The sequence below is a fragment of the Peromyscus leucopus genome, chromosome 17 (assembly GCF_004664715.2).
Source record: "Peromyscus leucopus breed LL Stock chromosome 17, UCI_PerLeu_2.1, whole genome shotgun sequence".
NCBI classification, from domain to species: Eukaryota; Metazoa; Chordata; class Mammalia; order Rodentia; family Cricetidae; genus Peromyscus; species Peromyscus leucopus.
In genome coordinates this window covers 12,971,877-12,992,200 of record NC_051077.1, presented here as the reverse complement: position 1 = coordinate 12,992,200, position 20,324 = coordinate 12,971,877, and the positions used below count along the sequence as shown (strand labels likewise).

Sequence of the window (20,324 nt, the reverse complement as noted above, 5' to 3'; positions counted from 1 at the left end):
CTAAGTCAGTCGTAGTGGTGCACACTTGTAATCCAAGCACTCAGAAGGCAGGCAGAAGGTTCAGGGATTCAAGAACACTTTCTGCTACCTGTTAAGTTCCAAACCAACCTGTGCTACATACGACTCTAAAAAATAAATAAATAAACTTTGAAAAAAATCAAAAGCCAGATAAATGAATGGGAACAAGAATGCTTTCACAACTTTCACTTTCCAAAACTGGCTTAGTTGCCTACCCTAGGAACTGAAGTCTTCCCCAAACCTGCAATGCCTATCTTATTTAACAGCTACTTTAGAATACATTTTAAACATTGAGATTTCTACACAAACTAGTGCCAAGCGACAACATTAAGAAACCAGTTTCTCCAGTGAAATTCAAATTCCATATGAAGATTTCGGCCGCATTCCAGCCTTCGACCCTGCTGCAGAAGAGGGATGTTTTCCTTCCCAGTGCTGACCCTTCCGCCACCCCGACCTCACAGCCTCCTCCGCCAACCAGAGACCTCCAGGCAGTTTCAGAGTTGGAAGGGACAGAGGGACAGACCATCGAAGCGATGTCATTAGTGAGTGACTCCAAGATGGGTTGCCAAGGCGACTATCAGACATTAGTAGACACTACAGAACCTGAGCAGGCAGGGGGGCGGGGAAAAACAAAACCGCAGCTTCGGTCCCTATAGTACAGACGCCCCCTAAACCAACTCCACCTAGAAGTCACTTCGCGGGCTCCTAAGGGGGACCTGGCTGCCTTCCGCGTTGCTACCGCGAAGGACGCGGAGCGGTTCCCAGAACTTGAGAGCTCATTGGACAGCAGTGTCGTCACTCGGAGCGACGTCACAGGGCGAGGCGCTGGAGGCGGGACCATGGAGACTGGGCTTCCGGCCCCTCCAGCTTGGGGGCGGGGAGGAATTGGGAAGGTAGGGTTTGGGGGCCCCCATCGTCCCGCCGGCGGCGGCGCGCACTCCCTCCCGCGTCTTCCCCCGCAGTCCTCCCCCCCGACCTGGCCCCTAAACTTCGGCCCCCAGCCGACGTTCTCCCCTTCGGTGTACCCAACCCCACTCCAGCAATCCCCCAAACCCAGGCCAGTCCGCCCCCCAGCCCCGGAGGCCGCCGGCCGAGAGCCAAGGGCGCCTTTTGCACCGGGGGCGGCGATCGCGGGGTGCAGAGGTGACCCCGCAGCGCCGGGCGTGGGGTTCCCCCGAAACGCCGCCGGCTCGACCGCCTGGCGGTGTGGCCCGTAGCCTGCGGCCGAGGGCCGGGAAGCCTCTGCAAGCAGGCCCGGCCCCCCCGCCTCCGGAGGAGCGTCAACCACGGTGGGGCTGGTTTCCGAGGTGCTGAGCCCGGTTCGCGATGTTAGCTGGGTGGTTGAGGTTTCCAGGGGATGGGGTGGGAACTAGACGGGGAACCTCCTTTTCTGCGCGATTGCCAGCTAGCAGAGTTGCCGCCAGTAGCTGAAAAGCGAGCGGCTCGGGGTGGAGAACGGTTTTAGTTAAAGGTACAGAGCTGACTTAGTTCGGGCTCCGGAGATTGCAGTCACGCTGGGATTGGGGTCCGTTTCCATCTGCATCTGAACCATGAGAGAGGTATCATTATATCGTCGCTGCTACACACATGAAATGAGTTGAATATTTTTTGACTTCTGGGTTGACGGTAGCTTGGCCAAACAGTTATGGGAAACGGACTGACAATGAATCCAGGATGTTTACTTTTTACTTGTATTTTCTGATTACAGATAAAGATGTCTTTCTCCTTTTAACCGCCGCAGCAGATTACTAGACACTATTGACAAGAAATAAAAAAAGCCTTTGGAGGCCATATCGTCTTCACGAGCACCTTCTTAGAACCCATTTCTGTGTTTTGGGATGGCAAAAGGACCATTTTCACATCCAGAGCTAAGAAAACACTGTGACTGTTGGAAATGAACTTGAAGGAATTTTACACCTTGACTATGCAAAACTCTGCCCTTGCATTGGTTTTTTAAAAATAACTAAATTCTGCTATTTAATTGATGCCTTTTTAAAATACTAAATTATTTACTTCTTTTGCCTAGGTCTCTGTGTTGGCTAGTTGAAACAAAAAAATAAATATGGCCTTCCACAGTTATAATTCATTCTTAGCTATTTTGTGGACAAGGTAAGGTTTGGAATTTCCACAAATATGTATATGAATTTATTCATCTATATGGAAAATATGTGTGTAAAAGGATTGGCTTCTGGCTGGATGTGACGACACATGCCTTTAGTCCCAGCACCCAGGAGGCAGAGGCAGGCTGATCTCTCTGAGATCGAGGCCAGCTTGGGCAATATACTGAGACCCTGTCTGGAGAAAAAGAAAAAGAAAAAAGATACCAGCAAAACAAAAGGATTGTCATAGTACACAAAACCTTGCAGAATTTTAAATACATCCTTAGGAAGAGCATATTTAAACTGCTTTAGAATGCAGGCTGAGTAACTTTGTAGGTGTGAGATAGAGGGAAAATATAAAATAGTTTTAGAGTGGCATTTCTGTTACTGAATATACCTGAGGAGCTCAGTTGTTAAAAGAGGTAAAATGGTTCATGAACAAGCTCAGCCCAGGGCACGTTCCTATCTAAGGTCTCTTGTCACTTACATATGTCTTCAGAATATTACTGAAAACTCACCATGTGCCACATTCATTGTATAGTTGCCCTTTTGGCCATTTAAAGAGTATTTATATTGATATGTTTCAAACATACGATTAAAGAATAGAAAAAAAAAAGTATCTTTTAGCCAAAAACAAAAACCAACCAATGCCTTGTCAATAGCTTTCTTTCCTTTTTTCCCTCTCTTCTTTTTTTGGGGTGTGTGTGTGTGTGTGTTTGTTTGTTTGTTGTTTTGCTAGACAGGGTCTCACTTTGTAACTCTGGCTGTCTTGGAAGTCACTATGTAGAACAGGGTGGCCACCTGCTTCTGCCTCCTGAGTGCTGGGTTTAAAGGTGTATGCTACTCTGTGACTGGCTGGCGGCCTGTAGCTTTCTCTACTTGGACAGGTTTTTTTTTTTTGTTTTTAGTTTCTTGAGATAGGGTTTCTCTGTGTAACCGCCATGGCTGTCTTGGAACTCACTCTGTAGACCAGGCTGGCCTCAAACTCACAGAGATCTGCCGGCCTCTGCCTCCTGAGAGCTGAAATTATAGGCATGTGCTACCACTGCCTGGTTACTTGAATGTGTTTTATTTTTAAGATCTTATGTTCTAGTTTAACTATAGTATTCGAATATAAAAATCATTGGTTGGAGTGCTTAATTCTAATTCTTATTTTTAAATGCTCTGAGGAATTTTAGGAAATTATGCCTCATCACTTTGAGGGAGTCACTAGACACATGGACAAAGCAATATTACATAATTAGTTAGTCCTCACAGGGACTATGAAGTTGACTCATTCATCAAAACATTCTTTGATATCACTAGAGTAGTTAATGGCAAAAGTCAAATCTTCATCTACTTTATGAGAGTAGGTACAGACAATACTATCAAACCTCACCCCTGGCAGAAGTATGTTTTCAAATAGATATTTTGCTGCTAGTAAGATGTTTTCAGGGTTTTTGTTATTTAATTACTAGAGAGAGCATACCCCTGGCACGCTTTTGGAGATCACAGGACAACTTGTAGGATCAGTTCTGTCCTTCTATCATCTGGGTCCCAAGGATTTAGCCAGGGTTTGACAGCAAGCGCCTTTCCACCCTTGAACGATCTCACTGGCCTCTAGAGGTTTGCATTAATAGCTGCCACACTTCTCTGTTGCTATAGCAAATTACCCTTCAGAATTAGCTTTCTAATATTTTTCATAAGGATATGTTCAATGATGGCTGCAATTCAGCTGTTTAAGAAGTTATATTTTAGTGGGTAGAGGTATAGCTCAATGGTTGAACACTTGCCTAGCATGTGTGGACTACTTTTGGCTTCAGTTCCCAGCACTGTCTTCTTAATGACACAATGACACACACTTTTAATCCTAGCACTCGGGAGGCAGAGGCAGGCGGATCTCTGAATTCCAGGCCAACCTGGTGTGCAGAGAGAGTTCCAGGACAGCCAGGGCTACACAGGGAAACCCTGTCTCATACACACACACACACACACACACACACACACACAATTGTATTTCATTCATTAATAAATATCAGTTGCTTACAAGCTTATTGCTTTGTTTTAACCAGATAAAATACCTTTTTTTGTTTGTACTAATACATCTCACTGAAAGAACGTTATTCTTTTTTTCCAGATTGCCTAGCCATTTTGTCTATCCTTCCTGCTCTCACTCCCCATCACTTGCATCTCTCCACTTGCCAGATTCTCATTTACGTGTGACCTATGTGAAAAACTATGGAAGCAGGAAGTACTCCTATCCCAGTCTGCCAGGCAACAAGGTCCATCCTTTACGAACCAGACTCACACAAAAACTACACACATCGACTTGCTGGCTACAAAATGTCCCCAATAAACCTCAGCCGGAGCAAATCCCAGAAATGCCTAAGCCGCCAACAATCCCTCAGCCTCCCAAAGAAGCGAAGACAGAGATGCAGAAGAGAAGCGATCTTTTGGACAAAAAATCATGGACGAATTTAAACATTATTACAATGGATTCTCTTTACTTTGGATTGACACCAAAGTCGCTGCCAGAATAGTTTGGAGGCTGCTGCATGGACAGACGCTAACGAGACGAGAGAGGCGAAGGGTAGGCAAGAGTCGTATTTGACATGGAAAATGTAAAATTAAAACCAAGTAAAACTTCACCTTAAAACTCCTTAGGGAACTCCCTGATCACACGCGAGGCCCTGGGTTTGATGTAGAGTGCTCCCCACCCTGAGGTGGAAGTTATAACTATTGATCAGAAAGCAAAGCTTCCTGCCCTGCCAGGGCCTTCCCTGAGCAGCTAAGCAAGGACTCCGGCCCCAGAGAACCTGTTTCCTCCTCATATTAGGTGCCTTCAACTGGCTGGAATGTCTGCCTACAGTCGGAGGTTTTTCGGATTTATTTTTATTGTTTTGAATTGTATATGTGTCTGCTAGCGGGCACATGAATGTGAGTGCGGGTGTCTGCAGAAGCCACGGGCATCTGATCCCCTGGCGCTGCAGTTACAGACTATTGTAAGCCACCTGACAGGGGTGCTGGGAACCGAACTCTTGCCCTCTGGAAGAACAGCACGTGCTCTTTTTTTTTTTTTTTTTTTTTTTAGACAGGTTTCTTGTAGCTTTGCTTTCTGGAACTCACTTGTAGCCCAGCTGCTCGAACTCACAGAGATCCACCTGCCTCTGCCTTCCGAGTGCTGGGAATAAAGGCGTGCGCCACCACCCGGCTACACGTGCTCTTAATATTAAATATATATGTGCATTTTAAAAACCAATTTTAAAACCAAATGCAGTGGAACATACTGTTAATCGCAGGTACTGGGAAAACAGGCAGGAGGATCAGCCTGAGCAACATAGCAAACTCCTCCCTCTAAAAGGAAAAGTTAGTTTTAACTAATACTGTGTTATCAAAATGTGGACCCTTAAGAGTGCATACTGATTATCATAGATTTCTTTGAGGATAAATAAATAGCCCATAAATGCTACTTTCAGAGCTACATTGAAGAGAAAACTTCACCTTTCCAGCTGTAGAAAACCTTGTTTTTTTTACACACTTTGAGTACCAAGGCAGGCTGTTTGTGTGGTGGTTCTTGCTTGGTTTGAGGCACGTCCTGGGTGTATAATATTGCTTATGCATTTATCTCTTCAGCTATTGAGAACTTGCGCTGATGTCTTCCGCTTGGTTCCATTTATGGTGTTCATAATTGTACCTTTCATGGAATTCCTGATACCAGTGTTTCTGAAGCTCTTCCCAGACATGTTGCCATCAACTTTTGAAAGTGAATCCAAAAAGGTATACAGGATTTTAAAACATTTTTAAAAAAAAAAAAATTAATAGGCTTTGGTTTTTAGAGCAGTTTTGTAGGTTTACAGGCAAATCGGGCAGAAAGTACAGACTTGCCACATGCCACTCATCCCCCACTCGTTAGTAACAACTTGGATCAGCATGGTCCATGTTATGACCGAGTAACTAAGGTTAACATAGTAGACACTATTATTAACGAAAGCCCATGCGTGACGTTGGGCCTCACTGTGGCGTGCAGTTTTGGCAGCTCCACAGCACTGCCCTGTCCACCATCCCAGCGTCCGAAGGAGTAGTCTCACTGTTCCGAAACCCACGCGTCCTCTCCCTGTTTGGACCCACTGTGTTTCTCTCTCCGTCAGGCAACTGTAGCCGTTTTCACTCCGTAGCTGTGCCTTTTCCAGAGCGCCGTGCAATTTGAATCACACACTGTGCCGCCTTTTCAGACCGGATTCTTCCACTTAGCAATATGCATTTACAGTTCTTCCACGAGGGACTAGAGAGATGGCTCAGTGGTTAAGAGCACTTTCTGCTCTTGGCAGGGGACCCTGTTTCAGTTCCCAGCACCCATGTGGCGGCTAACAGCCACCTGTAACTCCCATTTTCAGGGATCCAACGCATAAAAAAAATGAACACTGAAGTCCTTCTATGAAAAGACATGATTTTCATAATTCTGTTTATGAATATACAAGTGTTTTCTAAATCCATTCACCTTTTGGAATTTGATTGCTTCTAATTTGGGCAGGTATAAATAAACATGCAATGAATATGTGTGTTCAGGGTTTTTTGTTTTTGTTTTTGTTTTTTAACTTGAGCAAGAGTAATTGCACACAGACTATATCTAGCATTGTAAAACTTTGCTAAGCTGTTTTCCAGAGCAGCCATGCATTCCGCATTCCACCCAAGAATGCTGCTCCCTGCTCCCTGTTCCCCGGCCCCTGATACTGTGTTTTGGGTATTAACCGTTCTAATAGGTGTAGTGGCTGGTTCCTTTGGCATCTCCATAACTTCTTTGAGGGAGTGTATGTTTATTTTTCCCACCATTGGGATGTGTGTGTGTGAAAATATGTGTATGGTGTACATGTGTGTGGATGGCCATGCATGTGTATGCAAGCATGTTTACCTTATATAGAGTTCCGATATCGATAGATAGATAGATAGATAGATAGATAGATAGATAGATAGATAGATAGATAATCAGCTCTCCACTTTGTATATTGAGTAGCCAGGGTCTCTCCCTTAAGCCCACAGCTCACTGATATGGCTCGTGTAGCTAGCCAGTTTGCTCCGGTGTCCACAGAATAGGACTACAGGCAGGCGGAACTCGGGTTCCTATGTCCGTGTGCGCAAGCGCTTTACCCACTGAGTCATCTCCAAAGCCTCTTTTGCCCACTTTGTAATTGGGTGTTTTGAGTTCTCTGTGTATCTGTGTACAAGTCCTTTCTCAAATACAGACTTTGTAAATATTTTCTCGCAATCTTTGCCTTATATTTTCCTCCCAGTCCTGGAAATGGCGCTAACTTTTTTTTTTTCCTTTCCATTGCTGTGAGTGGATCCCAGGCGACTATGATTGAGTAAGCCACACCCCATACTTGTGGTTCATCTTTTCAGAGGACGAACACTTTAAATGACCATGCCTTTGGAGTTACAGCTAAAAGCTGGTTGACAAACTCAAAGTCACTTAGATCTTACGTGTATGAGTGTTGGTCTGCATGGATGTCTGTGCATCAGTCACATGCATGCCTGGGACCTGAGGAGGCCAGAAGAGGACATTGGACCTCCTGGAACTGGAGTTAGAGGGTAATGGAGGTGCCAGGAACTGAACCTGGGTCCTCTGGAAGTCAGTGCTTTTAACTCCTGAGCCATTCCATCAGCCCCAAGTTAAATTTCTCTAATATTTTTTTCTAGAATTTTTATAGTTTTATAATCTGTCTTTGCATGTACAATCCAGTTTATTTTTATGAAAGTTTGTAATGACAGTATCAGGGTTTTTTATATGTAAATATCTAGTTTTTCTACTATTGTTTATTGAATGTTGTATCTCTACTGTGTTTTATTATTTATTTGTTTTGTTGTTGTTGTTTTTCGAGACAGGGTTTCTCTGTGTAGCTTTGGAGCCTTTCCTGGAACTCACCCTGTAGCCCAGGCTGGCCTCGAACTCACAGAGTCACAGAGATCCACCTGGCTCTGCCTCCCGAGTGCTGGGATTAAAGGCATGCACCACCACCGCCCTACTCTGTTTTTGGTATTTTTGAGACGAGGTCTCACTACATAGCTCTGGCTGTCCTAGAGCTCACTATGTAGACCAGGCTGCCCTGTGATTCAGAGATCTGCCTGCTTCTGCCTCCCAAATGCTGGGATTATAGGTGTGCGCCATCATGCCCAGCCTCTCTACTGTTATTTTAACTGCTTGAAAGAGAGGAAGGAGAAAGAGAGGGAAGGAAGAAAGGAAAGAAGGGAGCTCTAAGTTCAAGGTCAACCTGGTTTACCTAGTCAGTTCCAAAAAATAGAAAACAATAAAAGAGCTAACTAGACGGCTCAGCGGTTAAGAGCACTGGCTGTTCTTGCAGAGGACCCGGGTTCAAGTCCCAGCACCACACTGTGGCTCACAACCCTCTGTAACTCCAGTTCCAAGGGGTCCAGTGCCTCTGGCCTCTGTGGACAGATATACATGGTGGCAAAATATCCATAAAATAAAAATAAAGATTTTTAAAGGTTTATTTAAAATAATAATGAAAACAAACATCTATTGTTAGTTGGTTAATGAGTATTAGGGATGGTTTATCCTCAGTGCCTGTGATGTGTACCAGGGAAGGCGCCTTAGGGACCAGAAAGGGGTTGGGCTAGAAAAGAACAACCTCCCCCCCTGCTGTGTCTCTACTAGACAGTGTCCTAGACGTGAAAGCAAAGCTCTCCTCATGAAAGCAAAGCTCTCCTCATGGACAATGAAATCTGTCCATCAGTAAGCCTGGAAAATGCCGTCTGAAAAACAGAAGCTGTTTCAGGGAAGGAATTTGAGAGCTGAGGTTCAGAGAATGGGTGAAGTTTTACCACAGACTGTAAGTCAAGGACTCGGTAGCAGGAGGCAGACAAAAGGGATGTCAGGTTGGAAAGCATCGCCACTCACAGGAATTTGAACTTGAATTTGAATTTGAACTTCACCTCTGACTATGGTGAATAGAAGCTAAAACGTGAAGCAGTAATGGGCGACATGATTAGAAAATTATTTTAGGAAAATAATTTTCCTGGCAGAAGGACAGAGGCCAAGAGAAGGAAATAAGCAGGACCTACACCATGAGGCTGACTTGAAGATAGATCTGAGATGGTTCCTTTTTTCCTTTCTATTCTGTACTTGTGTTTTGTTTTGTTTGAGACAGGGTCTCTCTATGCAGCCCTGGCTGGCCTGGAACTCCTTATGTAGACCAGGCTGGCCTTGAGCTCACAGAGATCCACCTGCCCCTGCTTCCTGAATGCTGGGATTAAAAGTGTGCGCCAGCACATTTGACTCCTTTTTTTTTTTTTCTTTTAACGATGTGAGGATTAGAACCCAGGGCCTTGTGCATGCTTGGCAAGCACTCTGCCGATGAGCTGTACCCCTAGACCTTAATTTGAGGTTAAAGTGGAAAATCAAACTATAGTGTTTAACTGCCTGGAGATGGTTTAATTCACTTAAACTCTAGCTGGATGCCCTCTGCCAGCTGCTAGAATTGCAGGCCTTAATTGACTTACATTTAAAATAATCAGGATTTAGAGACAACCCACAGCATCCTAATGAAAATGTTCTTGAATAAGTGACTTAACTATATCCACTTCTGTCTATCCTGTGCCCAGCATTTTGACCGTGGTTGTTTCAAAAATTCTACCACTGCATTTCTGATGATGAGTGAGGTTTACAACTACTAGTCAACAGTGTCTTAAGAATGTACATTAAGTCAGGCATGGTGGTGCACACCTTTAATTTCAGCACTCAGGTGGCAGAGGCAGGTGGAGCTTTACGAGTTTGAGGCCAGCCTGGTCTACATAGTGAGTCCTAGGACAGACAGGGATCTATAGAAAGACCCTGTCTCAAACAAAACAAACAACAACAACGAATATATATTTAATTCTCTTCTGTATAGTGCTTCCCCCAATCTATTACAGCACATAACACACTATATTATGATTAGATATTTTCTGTTTAAACTATAAAGTTGATTAGCATAGAGTTAGTTTCTTTGTAGAGCAAAATCTGGGGCTATCTACCAGAGTTTGGCTTAAGTAGCAGCCTAGATGAGGAGGTAGTGACTCACCTGATAAGAGAGCTTTTCATTGGGGCTTATCATCATTGTATTAATGAGAAATAAATGCAAGATTAAGGAGACAAGTCAAGTAGATGCCCCTTTACAGTGGTTGGGTTTTTGTTTGTTTTTAAAGATTTATTTATTATGTATACAGTGTTCTGTTTGCATGTATGTCTGCAGGCCAGAAGAGGGCGCCAGATCTCATTACAGGTGGTTGTGAGCCACCATGTGGTTGCTGGGAATTGAACTCAGGTCCTCTGGAAAAGCAACCAGTGCTCTTAACCTCAGAGCCATCTCTGCAGCCCCACTGTTGGTTCTCACACACTTGCTAATAGTGTTACTATAATACGTGTGGTGGGGATGCACAGTAGCAAGGTGGTAGTTATTTCTCTCATCCTTACCAACCTGCAGTTGGGATTAACTTTTTTCCTTTTCTATGAAGGAAGAAAAACAGAAAAAGAAGATGGCTGCAAAATTGGAAATAGCAAAATTCCTTCAGGAGACAATGACAGAAATGGCGAGGAGAAACCGAGCCAAGCTGGGAGACGACTCCTCACAGCTCTCCTCCTATGTAAAACAGGTGTCGGGCTCACGCTGGAGTTACAGAAGAAGCATGTCACCACGGATCATCCAGAGTGTTCAGAATCTTTGATATGCCACATAGCTAAATTATAAATACACAGCATTTTAAACATATAAGTATGGGGAAAAAAAAACCCAAAAAACAAAACCACAACAAAGCTACCTTAAAGTGATCATCTTGGAAAAAAAGATCAGTACAAACTTTAGAAATACTCAAAAAAAAAAAAAAAAAAAAAAAAAAAAAAAAGCTGGGCAGTGGTGGCGCATGCCTTTAATCCCAGCACTCGAGAGGCAGAGGCAGGTGGATCTCTGTGAGTTCGAGACCAGCCTGGTCTACAAAGCGAGTTTCAGGACAGCCAGGACTGTTATACAGAGAAACCCTGTCTAGAAAAACCAGGACAAAAAGAAAAGAAAAGAAAAAATATACTCCTGATTTTTCTAGTGACCAAGTTTGATTCTAGAAAGATTTGTGTTGGGGGGGGGCGGGGGGAGGGTGTTAGACTAGGCATTGAACCTGGCCTGCATCCAACACAAGTACCCAGTCTCTCACTGAGCCACGGTTCCACACTAGGCCTGTTTTTGATTCCCAGTGAACCACAGGGTCCATTCCCATACGATCCATAGTCTCTAACTGCTTTGACATCTCTCTCAAATAGTCTATTAGGAGGTTTATGTAAAGTAGGAAACTCCTTTTAACTGGCCTTTGTCCCGTTGCCTAGGTCCAAACAGGCCACAGGCCCAGCACTAAGGAGATAGTTCGCTTCTCTAAACTCTTCGAGGATCAGTTGGCCCTGGAACACTTAGATCGCCCCCAGCTGGTTGCCCTGTGCAAGCTGCTGGAATTGCAGTCCTTTGGAACAAACAATTTGCTCCGCTTCCAGCTCCTCATGACGCTGAAGTCCATAAAAGCAGATGACCAAGTAAGATTCGAACCCCAGGAATAGGGGGTCTGGGAGGCGTGTGAGGGTACCTTTGTGAAGTGCGTTATTTTCTGTTGGATCTGCCGTAGACTCATTCTGGCAAAATGAATGGTTTAAAAATCCATTACTATGACAACTTCAACTTTCGCTACCCGTTTCAGTGTTTGTTTGTTGTCTCAGGATCTATTTTCCTGAGAAGGCCATTGTAAGCGGCCACTGATCTGGATGTGTTAGGTGGGACTAATCTAGAGTAGTTAGGACCTGCTGGGAAGGAAATACTGGCTCAGTGGTTTCTTGGCAGCACAGCACCCCCCCCCCCCCGTCTGTCTGTCTGTCTGTCTCTCTCTCTCTCTCCTCTCTCTCTCTCTCTCTCTCTCTCTCACACACACACACACACACACACACACACACACACATATATAATATATATACACACAGACACACACACAGACATACACACACACACAGACATATATATATACACACACACACACACACACACATACACACAGACATACATGCATACAGACAGACAGACACACACCTCTGCCTCTGTTTCATAGAGGCACTCATGTCAAAGTTAATCTTTTACTGGGTGAGTTAGTAAACGAGGGCAGCAGAGCACAAGGCTAGCCATCTTGCCAAAGACACCATTTGGAGTATAACTACTAATTAGGCTCCTTTAAGACCTGGAAAGAATGTGTCCTGAGTCAGAATCAGCTGCTGTAATACTCGACTTGGGGGGGGGGCAGGTTTCCCCAAACAGAGAAGACATGAGCACATTGCCCTATTTACATTTTGGGATAAACAATACTGGTCCCAGAGCTGTAGTTTTGGGTCACACGCAGAAGTTGTTATTTATCAGGAGTCTTGTGGACCAGAGAAGTCGGGCCATTCTGAGAGAGTGATAGGAAAACAGCTTTCACGACAGGTTTGTTTTGTTTTGTTTTGTTTTTTCCCCTAACAAGCCCTGAAAATGAGAAGGAAAAGGAGAGGTTACAACCAGGCAAACTCCCAACCAAGACAGGAAATCCTCTACTGATAGAATGTCAGGGGCAGTTCTATGGTCCGTCTGTTAGCAGCATCCTTGCATCTCACTAGGCACCTTCCAGAGCTGCTCGTTTGCAGCAGGCCGTGTAAGGGGCAGAGGACCAAAGCATCGGATTTGGGTTTCTGTCGATTTTGCTGGACTGGAGGTGTGGAGTAAATTGGGAAACCAGAGCCCCAACACTGTTCCTTCCACTTCTTGCAGATAATTGCCCAAGAAGGGGTGAAGACTTTGAGCGTGTCAGAACTACAGGCTGCCTGCCGGGCCCGAGGGATGAGATCGCTAGGCCTCACAGAGGAGCAACTGAGGCAGCAGCTCACAGAGGCAAGCCGCACGCCAGCCCGCTGCACGTCGAGGGCCGATTTCTACTGCGCAAGCTGTAGGAGTCAGCTCTCTGTTGCCTTGGCAACAGGCATCTGGTGGAAGGGAGATTTATTTTGGCTCATGGCTTCCAAGCCCTCAGCCGGCAGTTTGGCAGTTGCTTGGTCTCATTTCTCTGGTTCTCTGCCAGCACAGTTTATCTTACAAAAAACTCCACAGCAGAGAAGTCTTGTTCATTTTATGGTGGTCCAGAAGCAAAGAAAGACATGCGCGACTTTAATCCCAGCACTCAGGAGACAGCGGTAGGCAGATCTCTGTTTGAGGCTAGCCTGGCCCACAGAGTGAGTTCTAGGATGGCCAGGGCTAGGAAATGAGACCCTGTTATTTTGTTGTTGTTGTTTTGTTTTTTTAAAAAGACAAAGAAAAAGGAGACAAGGTCCCACAGTTCCCTTCAGTGGTCTAACTACTTCCCATGAGGCCCCTCACCCCCTCAAAAGTTCCACACTCCCTAGTAGTGCCATAGTCTGGTGAGCAAGCTTGGAGGGACATTGAAGGTTCAAACAGCTAAGTCACCATGCCTCATTGGCTTTATTTCATGGAGCAGTTAACCATACCCTAAAGAGGTCCCTCTGTTTCCCCCCCCCCATAGGGACAGGGAACCACATAGTTATAGTGGTATCACAAACTACCACGGTTAAAATGATCACAACGGCAGCCCAGAGGTCACAAGTACAGGCTGTATTCCCTTCTGGAGTCTGGGGAATAATCCACTCCAAACTCCTTCAGATGGTTGGCTCAACCGTGGTCCCTGCAGCTGTAGGGAGGAAGAAGTTCTCACTTCCTCACGGCCAGCCTGCAGACTCAGCTCCAAGGGGCCCCTCCTCCATCTGCAAAATCTGCCATGTGCCATACCCTGCTCATGCCTCACATCTTACACTTCCCATTTGGGGCCTCCAGGTCTAGTGATTAAGTAAAGCCTCCCCCACCACCACCTTATCTCAGAGTAGACTGACTTGGGACCTCAATACCATCTGTAAAATCCCTCCATAAAGCATCTAGACCAGTGGTTCACAACCTTCCAGATGCTGTGATCCTTTACTACAGTTTCTTATGTTGTGGTCACCACACACCACACACACACACACACACACACACACACACACCATGAAATTAGTTTTGTTGCTACTTTCTAACTCTAATTTTGCTACTGTTATGAACTGTAATGTAAATATCTGTGTCTTCCTGTGGTCTTCGGCGACCCCTGTGAAAGAGTTATTCAATCCCCAAAGGGGTCATGACCCACGGGTTGAGAACCACTGATCTAGACTCATGTTTGAATAACTAGAAGGTGTGTGTATATATGGTAGATCTTGGGGCCAACTTGGAATTTGCCTATACCAAAGTAAGGTCCTTGGCAGAAATTCTCATAAAGGGCTGTCATTGTCGGTCTGTGCAGGGTCCAGGCTGTGTCCGGAGCCCACTTTGACTGCTCTCTCTCTTGTGCTCCAAATCAGTATACAGTGTTGGCTTTGGTGGTAGCTGTCTGTAGCGCCCATCAGAGAGCGCACTTGGGTTCTGCAGCAAGCAGAGCATCTGAAAACCAAGGAACAGCTCCTCTTGAGTCCTCAGTGTTATCATTGTGAAAACTGCCATAACATGTAAAGGTTATTTGGGGACAGGCCAGGGTTGTCGCTTGGAAACCACATTAGGTGGCTATTCTCACAGTACACTAGCTGTAATGTGGAAGATGAACATTTATAGAGAGGAATCCTAGCGCATGGGAGGCTGAGGCAGGAGAGTGCCATGAGGCAAGCGTGGGCTACATAGTAAGTTTCAGGACAGCATGGGCTTCAGAGGGAGACCTTGTCTCAAGAAAATGAAAGATAGTTAAAATGATAAACGTGAGCTATCTTTTAACAAAGACATGTCACATCCACATATCAGCCAAGTTCAGACTTGGTCAGATCTTGGCTAGAAGGGCACTTAGGCATTGCTAGTTGAAAATGAAAATACCAGGAAGACAAAACACATCATCTTTCAAAATTTAAAAACACACACCCTGCCTGGCTTGGCAGCTGGTACCTGTAATCCTAGCATTTAGGAAGCTGAATAGAGGATCATCAAGAGTTGCAGGCCAGCCTGGGTGGTAGAGAGCATGAAACCCTGTCCTGAAAAACAACAGAAAACCTGGAGGCCAGAAGCATCTGATGGTCACCTGAAGTTGCAGGCAGAGACAGCTGTGAGCTGCCTGGTGTGAGTGTGGGACCTGAATCGGAGGTCCTCTGCAAGACGTTTGGTGTGTTTAGAGACAGGACCTCACTATGGAGCCCTGGCTAGCCCAGAACTGTGTAGACCTGGTTGCCCTTGGGCTCAGGGGTCTCCCTGCCTCTATTTCCGAGTACTGGGATTACAGGTGCTTCCTGCCACGCTCATCTTTACAGCACCGTTTTTAATTCCTAGAATTATCCCAGAGCTCATTAACAGGATTATCAAATAAAATACAGCCCTTCCATACAATGGAAACCTGTCCAGATATTTAAGGGGGCGTTACTGCATCAACTGACATGAATCAACTTCAAGGTATTTCAGTGGGGATAAAAAGCAGAGGACAAAAAAGGCTAGCAAGAAGGCCCATCTGGCAAGCCTGACACCTGAGTTCAGTTTCCAAAACCAGTAGCAGAAGGACAGAATCCCTTCGAAAAGTTGTCCTCTGACCTTCACACTTGGGCCCACACTTCTGCATTTTATACACACACACACACACACACACACACACACACACACACACACACGCACGCACATACACACACGCACACAAACACACGCAAACAACACAGTGTGTGTCCCCCGTTCTGTAGAGATTTTACAAGACAATGTGACGTCATGGCCCGTGCCTGTCATCCCAGCACTTAGGAGTCTTGGGACAAGGGGATCACAGGTGAGAGACCAGGCTGCATAGCAAACATAAAATAACAACAACAAACAAAAAACGTGGTCATTTTGATGCTTTAAACCCTTCATTCTTATGTTGATTTCTTTGGTTAATAAGTGGTTATTATTTGGAAACAGGCTCTTATATATAGCTCAGGCTGACCTTGAACTCAGCTTCCTGCCTCAGCCTCCCAAGTCTAGATTCCAGGATGCCCTGGCTTCTGGCGTCTTCCTTCACACCATCTACTTTTTGCTTTAGAGAGGATCCGAAGGTATTTGGATCCGGGATTGGCTGGAGAGTTTAAGTGACCGGTGGGCGTGGTTGCCAGGTACTTGCCCAGGGGCAGAGGCTAGGAGGCCGGTTCTTCCATCCTTGTGCCCCAGGTTATCAGTGTGCTCGGGAAAGCAGCAGATGAGCAGACCTGCTTCCTGGCTGCAAAGCCTCTGACCCATGTTTTCTTGCGTCCCACTCCAGTGGCTGGACCTCCACCTGAAGGAGAATGTGCCCCCTTCCCTTCTGCTCCTGTCTCGAACCTTCTACCTGATAGACGTGAAGCCAAAGCCTATCGAGCTGCCACCGAGCATAGAGGTCAGTGGGGGGCGCCCGCCCTGGGTGGCCATCGTGCAGTCTTCGTTAGCAACCCCTAAACTCGCCTCCTTCGAAACCATGGCTCCTTCTCTTTCTCGTTTCATTTGTTCGGATGTCTGCGCATTTTCAAGCCAATAAGGACCAACTTAGAATGTTAACCTTTTCTCTCCCTTCCGTCAACTCATGAATCATTTTTTCACTTGTAGTTTTTTAATTGTTTTTGTTGTTCAAGACAGGGTTTCTCTGTGTAGCCCTGTCTGTCTTTGAATTCCCTCTGTAGACCAGGCTGGCCTCTAACTCAGATATCTACCTGCCTCTGCCTGCCTCCTGAGTGCTGGGATTTAAGGCGTGCACCACCACAGCCCTGCTTTTATGTACTTTTTTTTTTTTAAGACTGGGAGCAAGACCATAATTGCCAAACTGTTTTGTGTTTTGAGGGTTTTGTTTGTGTGTTTTGGGATGCATCTCACTGTGAAGCCTTGATTAGCCTGGAGGTCACTATGTATATCAGGCTAGTCTTTCTGTTTTTGTTTTTTTTTTTTGAGACAGGGTTTCTCTGTGTAGCCCTGGCTGGCATAGAACCAATTATTTTAAATCCTAGATTCTAAATAGTGTGCAACTTTATATATAGGGTGCTCAAAATTCAAATGCTAACTTGCTATTGTAGGAGCATATTCCCTGAAACTCAAGAAGGGCTTGGTCTGATAAAGAGAAATGAGTTTGACTTAGTTCTTACCAGGCATGGTAGCGCACACCTTTACTCCCAGCACTCGAGAGGCAAAGGCAGAGGACTCTCTGTGAATTCAAGACCAGCCTGGGCTATACAGTGAGTTTCAAGTTAACCTCCACAGTAAGATGCATCTTGAAACAACAAAGTAGAGAAAGATGTAGGCAGGCATATGCCTTTAATCCCAGCAGAGGTGAGTTCTAAGTCAGCTAGATCTACAGAGTGAGACCCTGTCTGTCTCTTATCTCTGTCAGTGTCTCACACTCACACACACACACACACACACACACACACACACACACACACACACACAGAGGAAGGCAAATGACTTCAAGGCACATATTCCTTTACCGGATCGGTTTACACTGACGTAATGTTTTCCCCAGGTTCCCAAGACAAACCCTGTCGTTCTGCCATCTACACCCCGTGAGTCACAAGAAGAGGTTGTCGATCCTGCACCTCAGCTGAAGGAAACCAAGGTTAGCCACTTTCTTTCTACTTGATTAGGCTGGAGAAGTTTTCCTCAGTGTTAATTTTCTTTTCCTCCAAACGGAGATCTGACTGTGTAGCTCAAGCTGGAGTCAAACTCCTGATTCTTTGCCTCAGCCTCCCAAGTGCTGAGACGACAGGACGTGTACACCCAGCCAATTCTCCGCGTTTTTTAATCCTCCCAACAAAACAGATTCATTGTACTCAATACATTACTACTTGGTAATAGAGGACCTCTATTATGCTGTGTAATCTTTCTTAAAAAAAAAAATTCAACATACAGGACGAGGCATGTAGATCATTGGTAAAGGGCTTGTGGGAAAATGTGAAACCATGGCTTCCATCCCTGGCTGTGCCAAAAATAATTTTTTTTTTGTTTTCTGAGACAGGCTTTCTCTGTGTAGTTTTGGTACCTGTCCTGGAACTCACGCTGTAGACCAGGCTGGCCTCGAACTCACAGAGATCCGCCTGGCTCTGCCTCCCAAGTGCTGGGATTAAAGGCGTGTCGCCACCACCGCCCGGCCAAAAATAATGTTTTAAATCAACATTTTAATTACATGTAACTTTCAGATTTTTTTTTTGCCTTTCAAAACCTACAAGATAGACAGTAAGAGTTCCTGGTGTTCGTGATGGATCCTCATGTTGTATTAAATCACTAATCTCTCAGTTCTGATGTTCAAGGATGAAGAATTTATACAGCTGTCCCCAGTACCATCCCCACTCATCACACCATCAGCAACCATTTCCAAAGAAGCAGTAAGTAATCTACGGAGAAACGACTCTCCCCTAGTCACCTGCAAGGGCACGGAGACTCCAGAACCATGAGTCCAACAAAACACCGCAGTCTTCCCATCATCCAAACAGGAGGCTGTCGGCTGGACTCCAGCCATCTCCTAGTTGCTTTTTACCTCAGTTATCCAAAAGTAGAAAAAAAAAAAAAAAAAAAAAGCAACCAGACCCCACCGATGCAATGGTGGAGCAGGACCTAAGCATGTAAAGTCTAGAAGCTAATTACACTGCAGGCAGAACCTTATTTTTTTTATGTGCTAAATGCAAAATAGTTCCCATATGTTATACAGTTTCCACAGGCTTCTGATGTCAGGAAATACTAGCAGGAAAGCAATTACAGTTTTTAGGAAAATGCACGTAAATAAGAAATTTCCGTGCCCACTCCTCCCATTCGGGTGAAGGGATTTAGGGACCGGCCGAAAGCACGACCCAAGTGAACAGTTAGGAAGGTCACTCGGTGGAGGGGGTTGGTTGTGGGGGAGATGAACTGACTGTGTGACAGTTCCACTGTGGGATGGGGCAGTCTGTGAACCTTGTAGCTGGGTAGGCATTCAGAAAATGGTCCCAAGGCCCATGCTTGTTTCTGTCTTCACCTTTATGACCAAAGCAATGGACACACGTGACGTCATGGCCACTGTCTAGTTGCTTTTCCTTGGGGCCTCGAGGGAGCGGGCGGAGGAAGCTCACGCTAGTCCAGGTTTTCCTGGAGCTGGAGACAGTTCTCCTACCCCCCCCCCCCAGGGGGCAGGGATTACACTCAGGCTACACACACATTGAGCCTGGCTTCTGGCCATTCGTTTGGCTAAGAAGGTAAAGGGGATGGGATGCCTGAAGAATTTACACTGGTTTAAGTCTTGCTTTGTACCTAGATCCTCCAGGCCAAATCCCAGAAGACCTCCCAGAACAGCAAGGCGAATTCCAAAGGAGCCTAAGGACCCCTTGAAGATGGAGCTCACTCTCTCCAGTCACTGTCCCCTCAGCAGTGACATCCATGAAGGAATTCTAAGCTAAGACTGTCTAGCTTGAGATAAAGGATGAGTCATTAAGTCGTTGGAGGCCTCGTGACCATTCCAGAGCCTCCAGCAGTGACACCATGTTCAGGCCATTTAGAGAAGCTTAATTGCAGTCTATGTCTACTGTATCAATGTGTCGTCCCACTAAACTTCGTATAAAGCCCACTCCCACGTTGTTTCGGAATGGCTTCCTGTTTGTGTGCACTTGACGGGGACAGTGTAGGGGAGAGAGCTGTGGGCCCCGTGGTCTCTAGGCAGGGACTCTATCACTGGCCTGTACCCCTCGCCCTTTTCCTTTTTTAAATTTTGAGGTAAGATCTAAATTGCCCAAGCCAGCCTTGAATTTTAAACCCCGCGCGCGCGCGCGCGCGCACACACACACCATCTCCCAGGTAGCTGAGATTACAGCCCATTTGGTTCAGAGCTTTGAAGAGGAAATGTATTCCACATGGAGTCAGCTTGGCACCTTGGATACCTCTGCCTCCTATGGTGTGGAATCCCTCGTCAGAACATGGAGACCATTTTTAAGAGCACCTGGCAAACCTTTGCAGAGAGGCTCCTTGGTGGAGCAGTGTCCTAAGTACCTGGGGGCCAGGGTGGATATACTTCCCAGGAGGGATATACTTTCTTGAAAGAAAAGGGAGTTAAAACAGATTCGTGGTGCCAGGGGGACTAGTCGTTCGTTTAGTGGTTAAGACCATTTGATCTTGCAGAGGTCAAGGTTCTGTCCCCAGCACTCTCTTCTGAACTCCA

The 20,324-nt window shown here is 45.7% G+C and overlaps 1 protein-coding gene across 1 annotated transcript; it reads left to right on the top strand.

Moving 5' to 3' along the window:
• The first annotated feature begins 1,355 nt into the window (after positions 1-1,355).
• On the top strand, positions 1,356-19,755 carry Letm2 (leucine zipper and EF-hand containing transmembrane protein 2). Its single transcript, XM_028854833.2, is given in 11 exon segments — positions 1,356-2,127; positions 4,234-4,526; positions 4,529-4,686; positions 5,730-5,873; positions 10,605-10,742; positions 11,464-11,664; positions 12,917-13,036; positions 16,440-16,553; positions 17,667-17,759; positions 18,451-18,525; positions 19,428-19,755. Coding segments are annotated over 11 exon segments (1,446 nt in total). The 5' UTR covers positions 1,356-2,080; the 3' UTR covers positions 19,491-19,755.
• Positions 19,756-20,324: the final 569 nt, after the last annotated feature.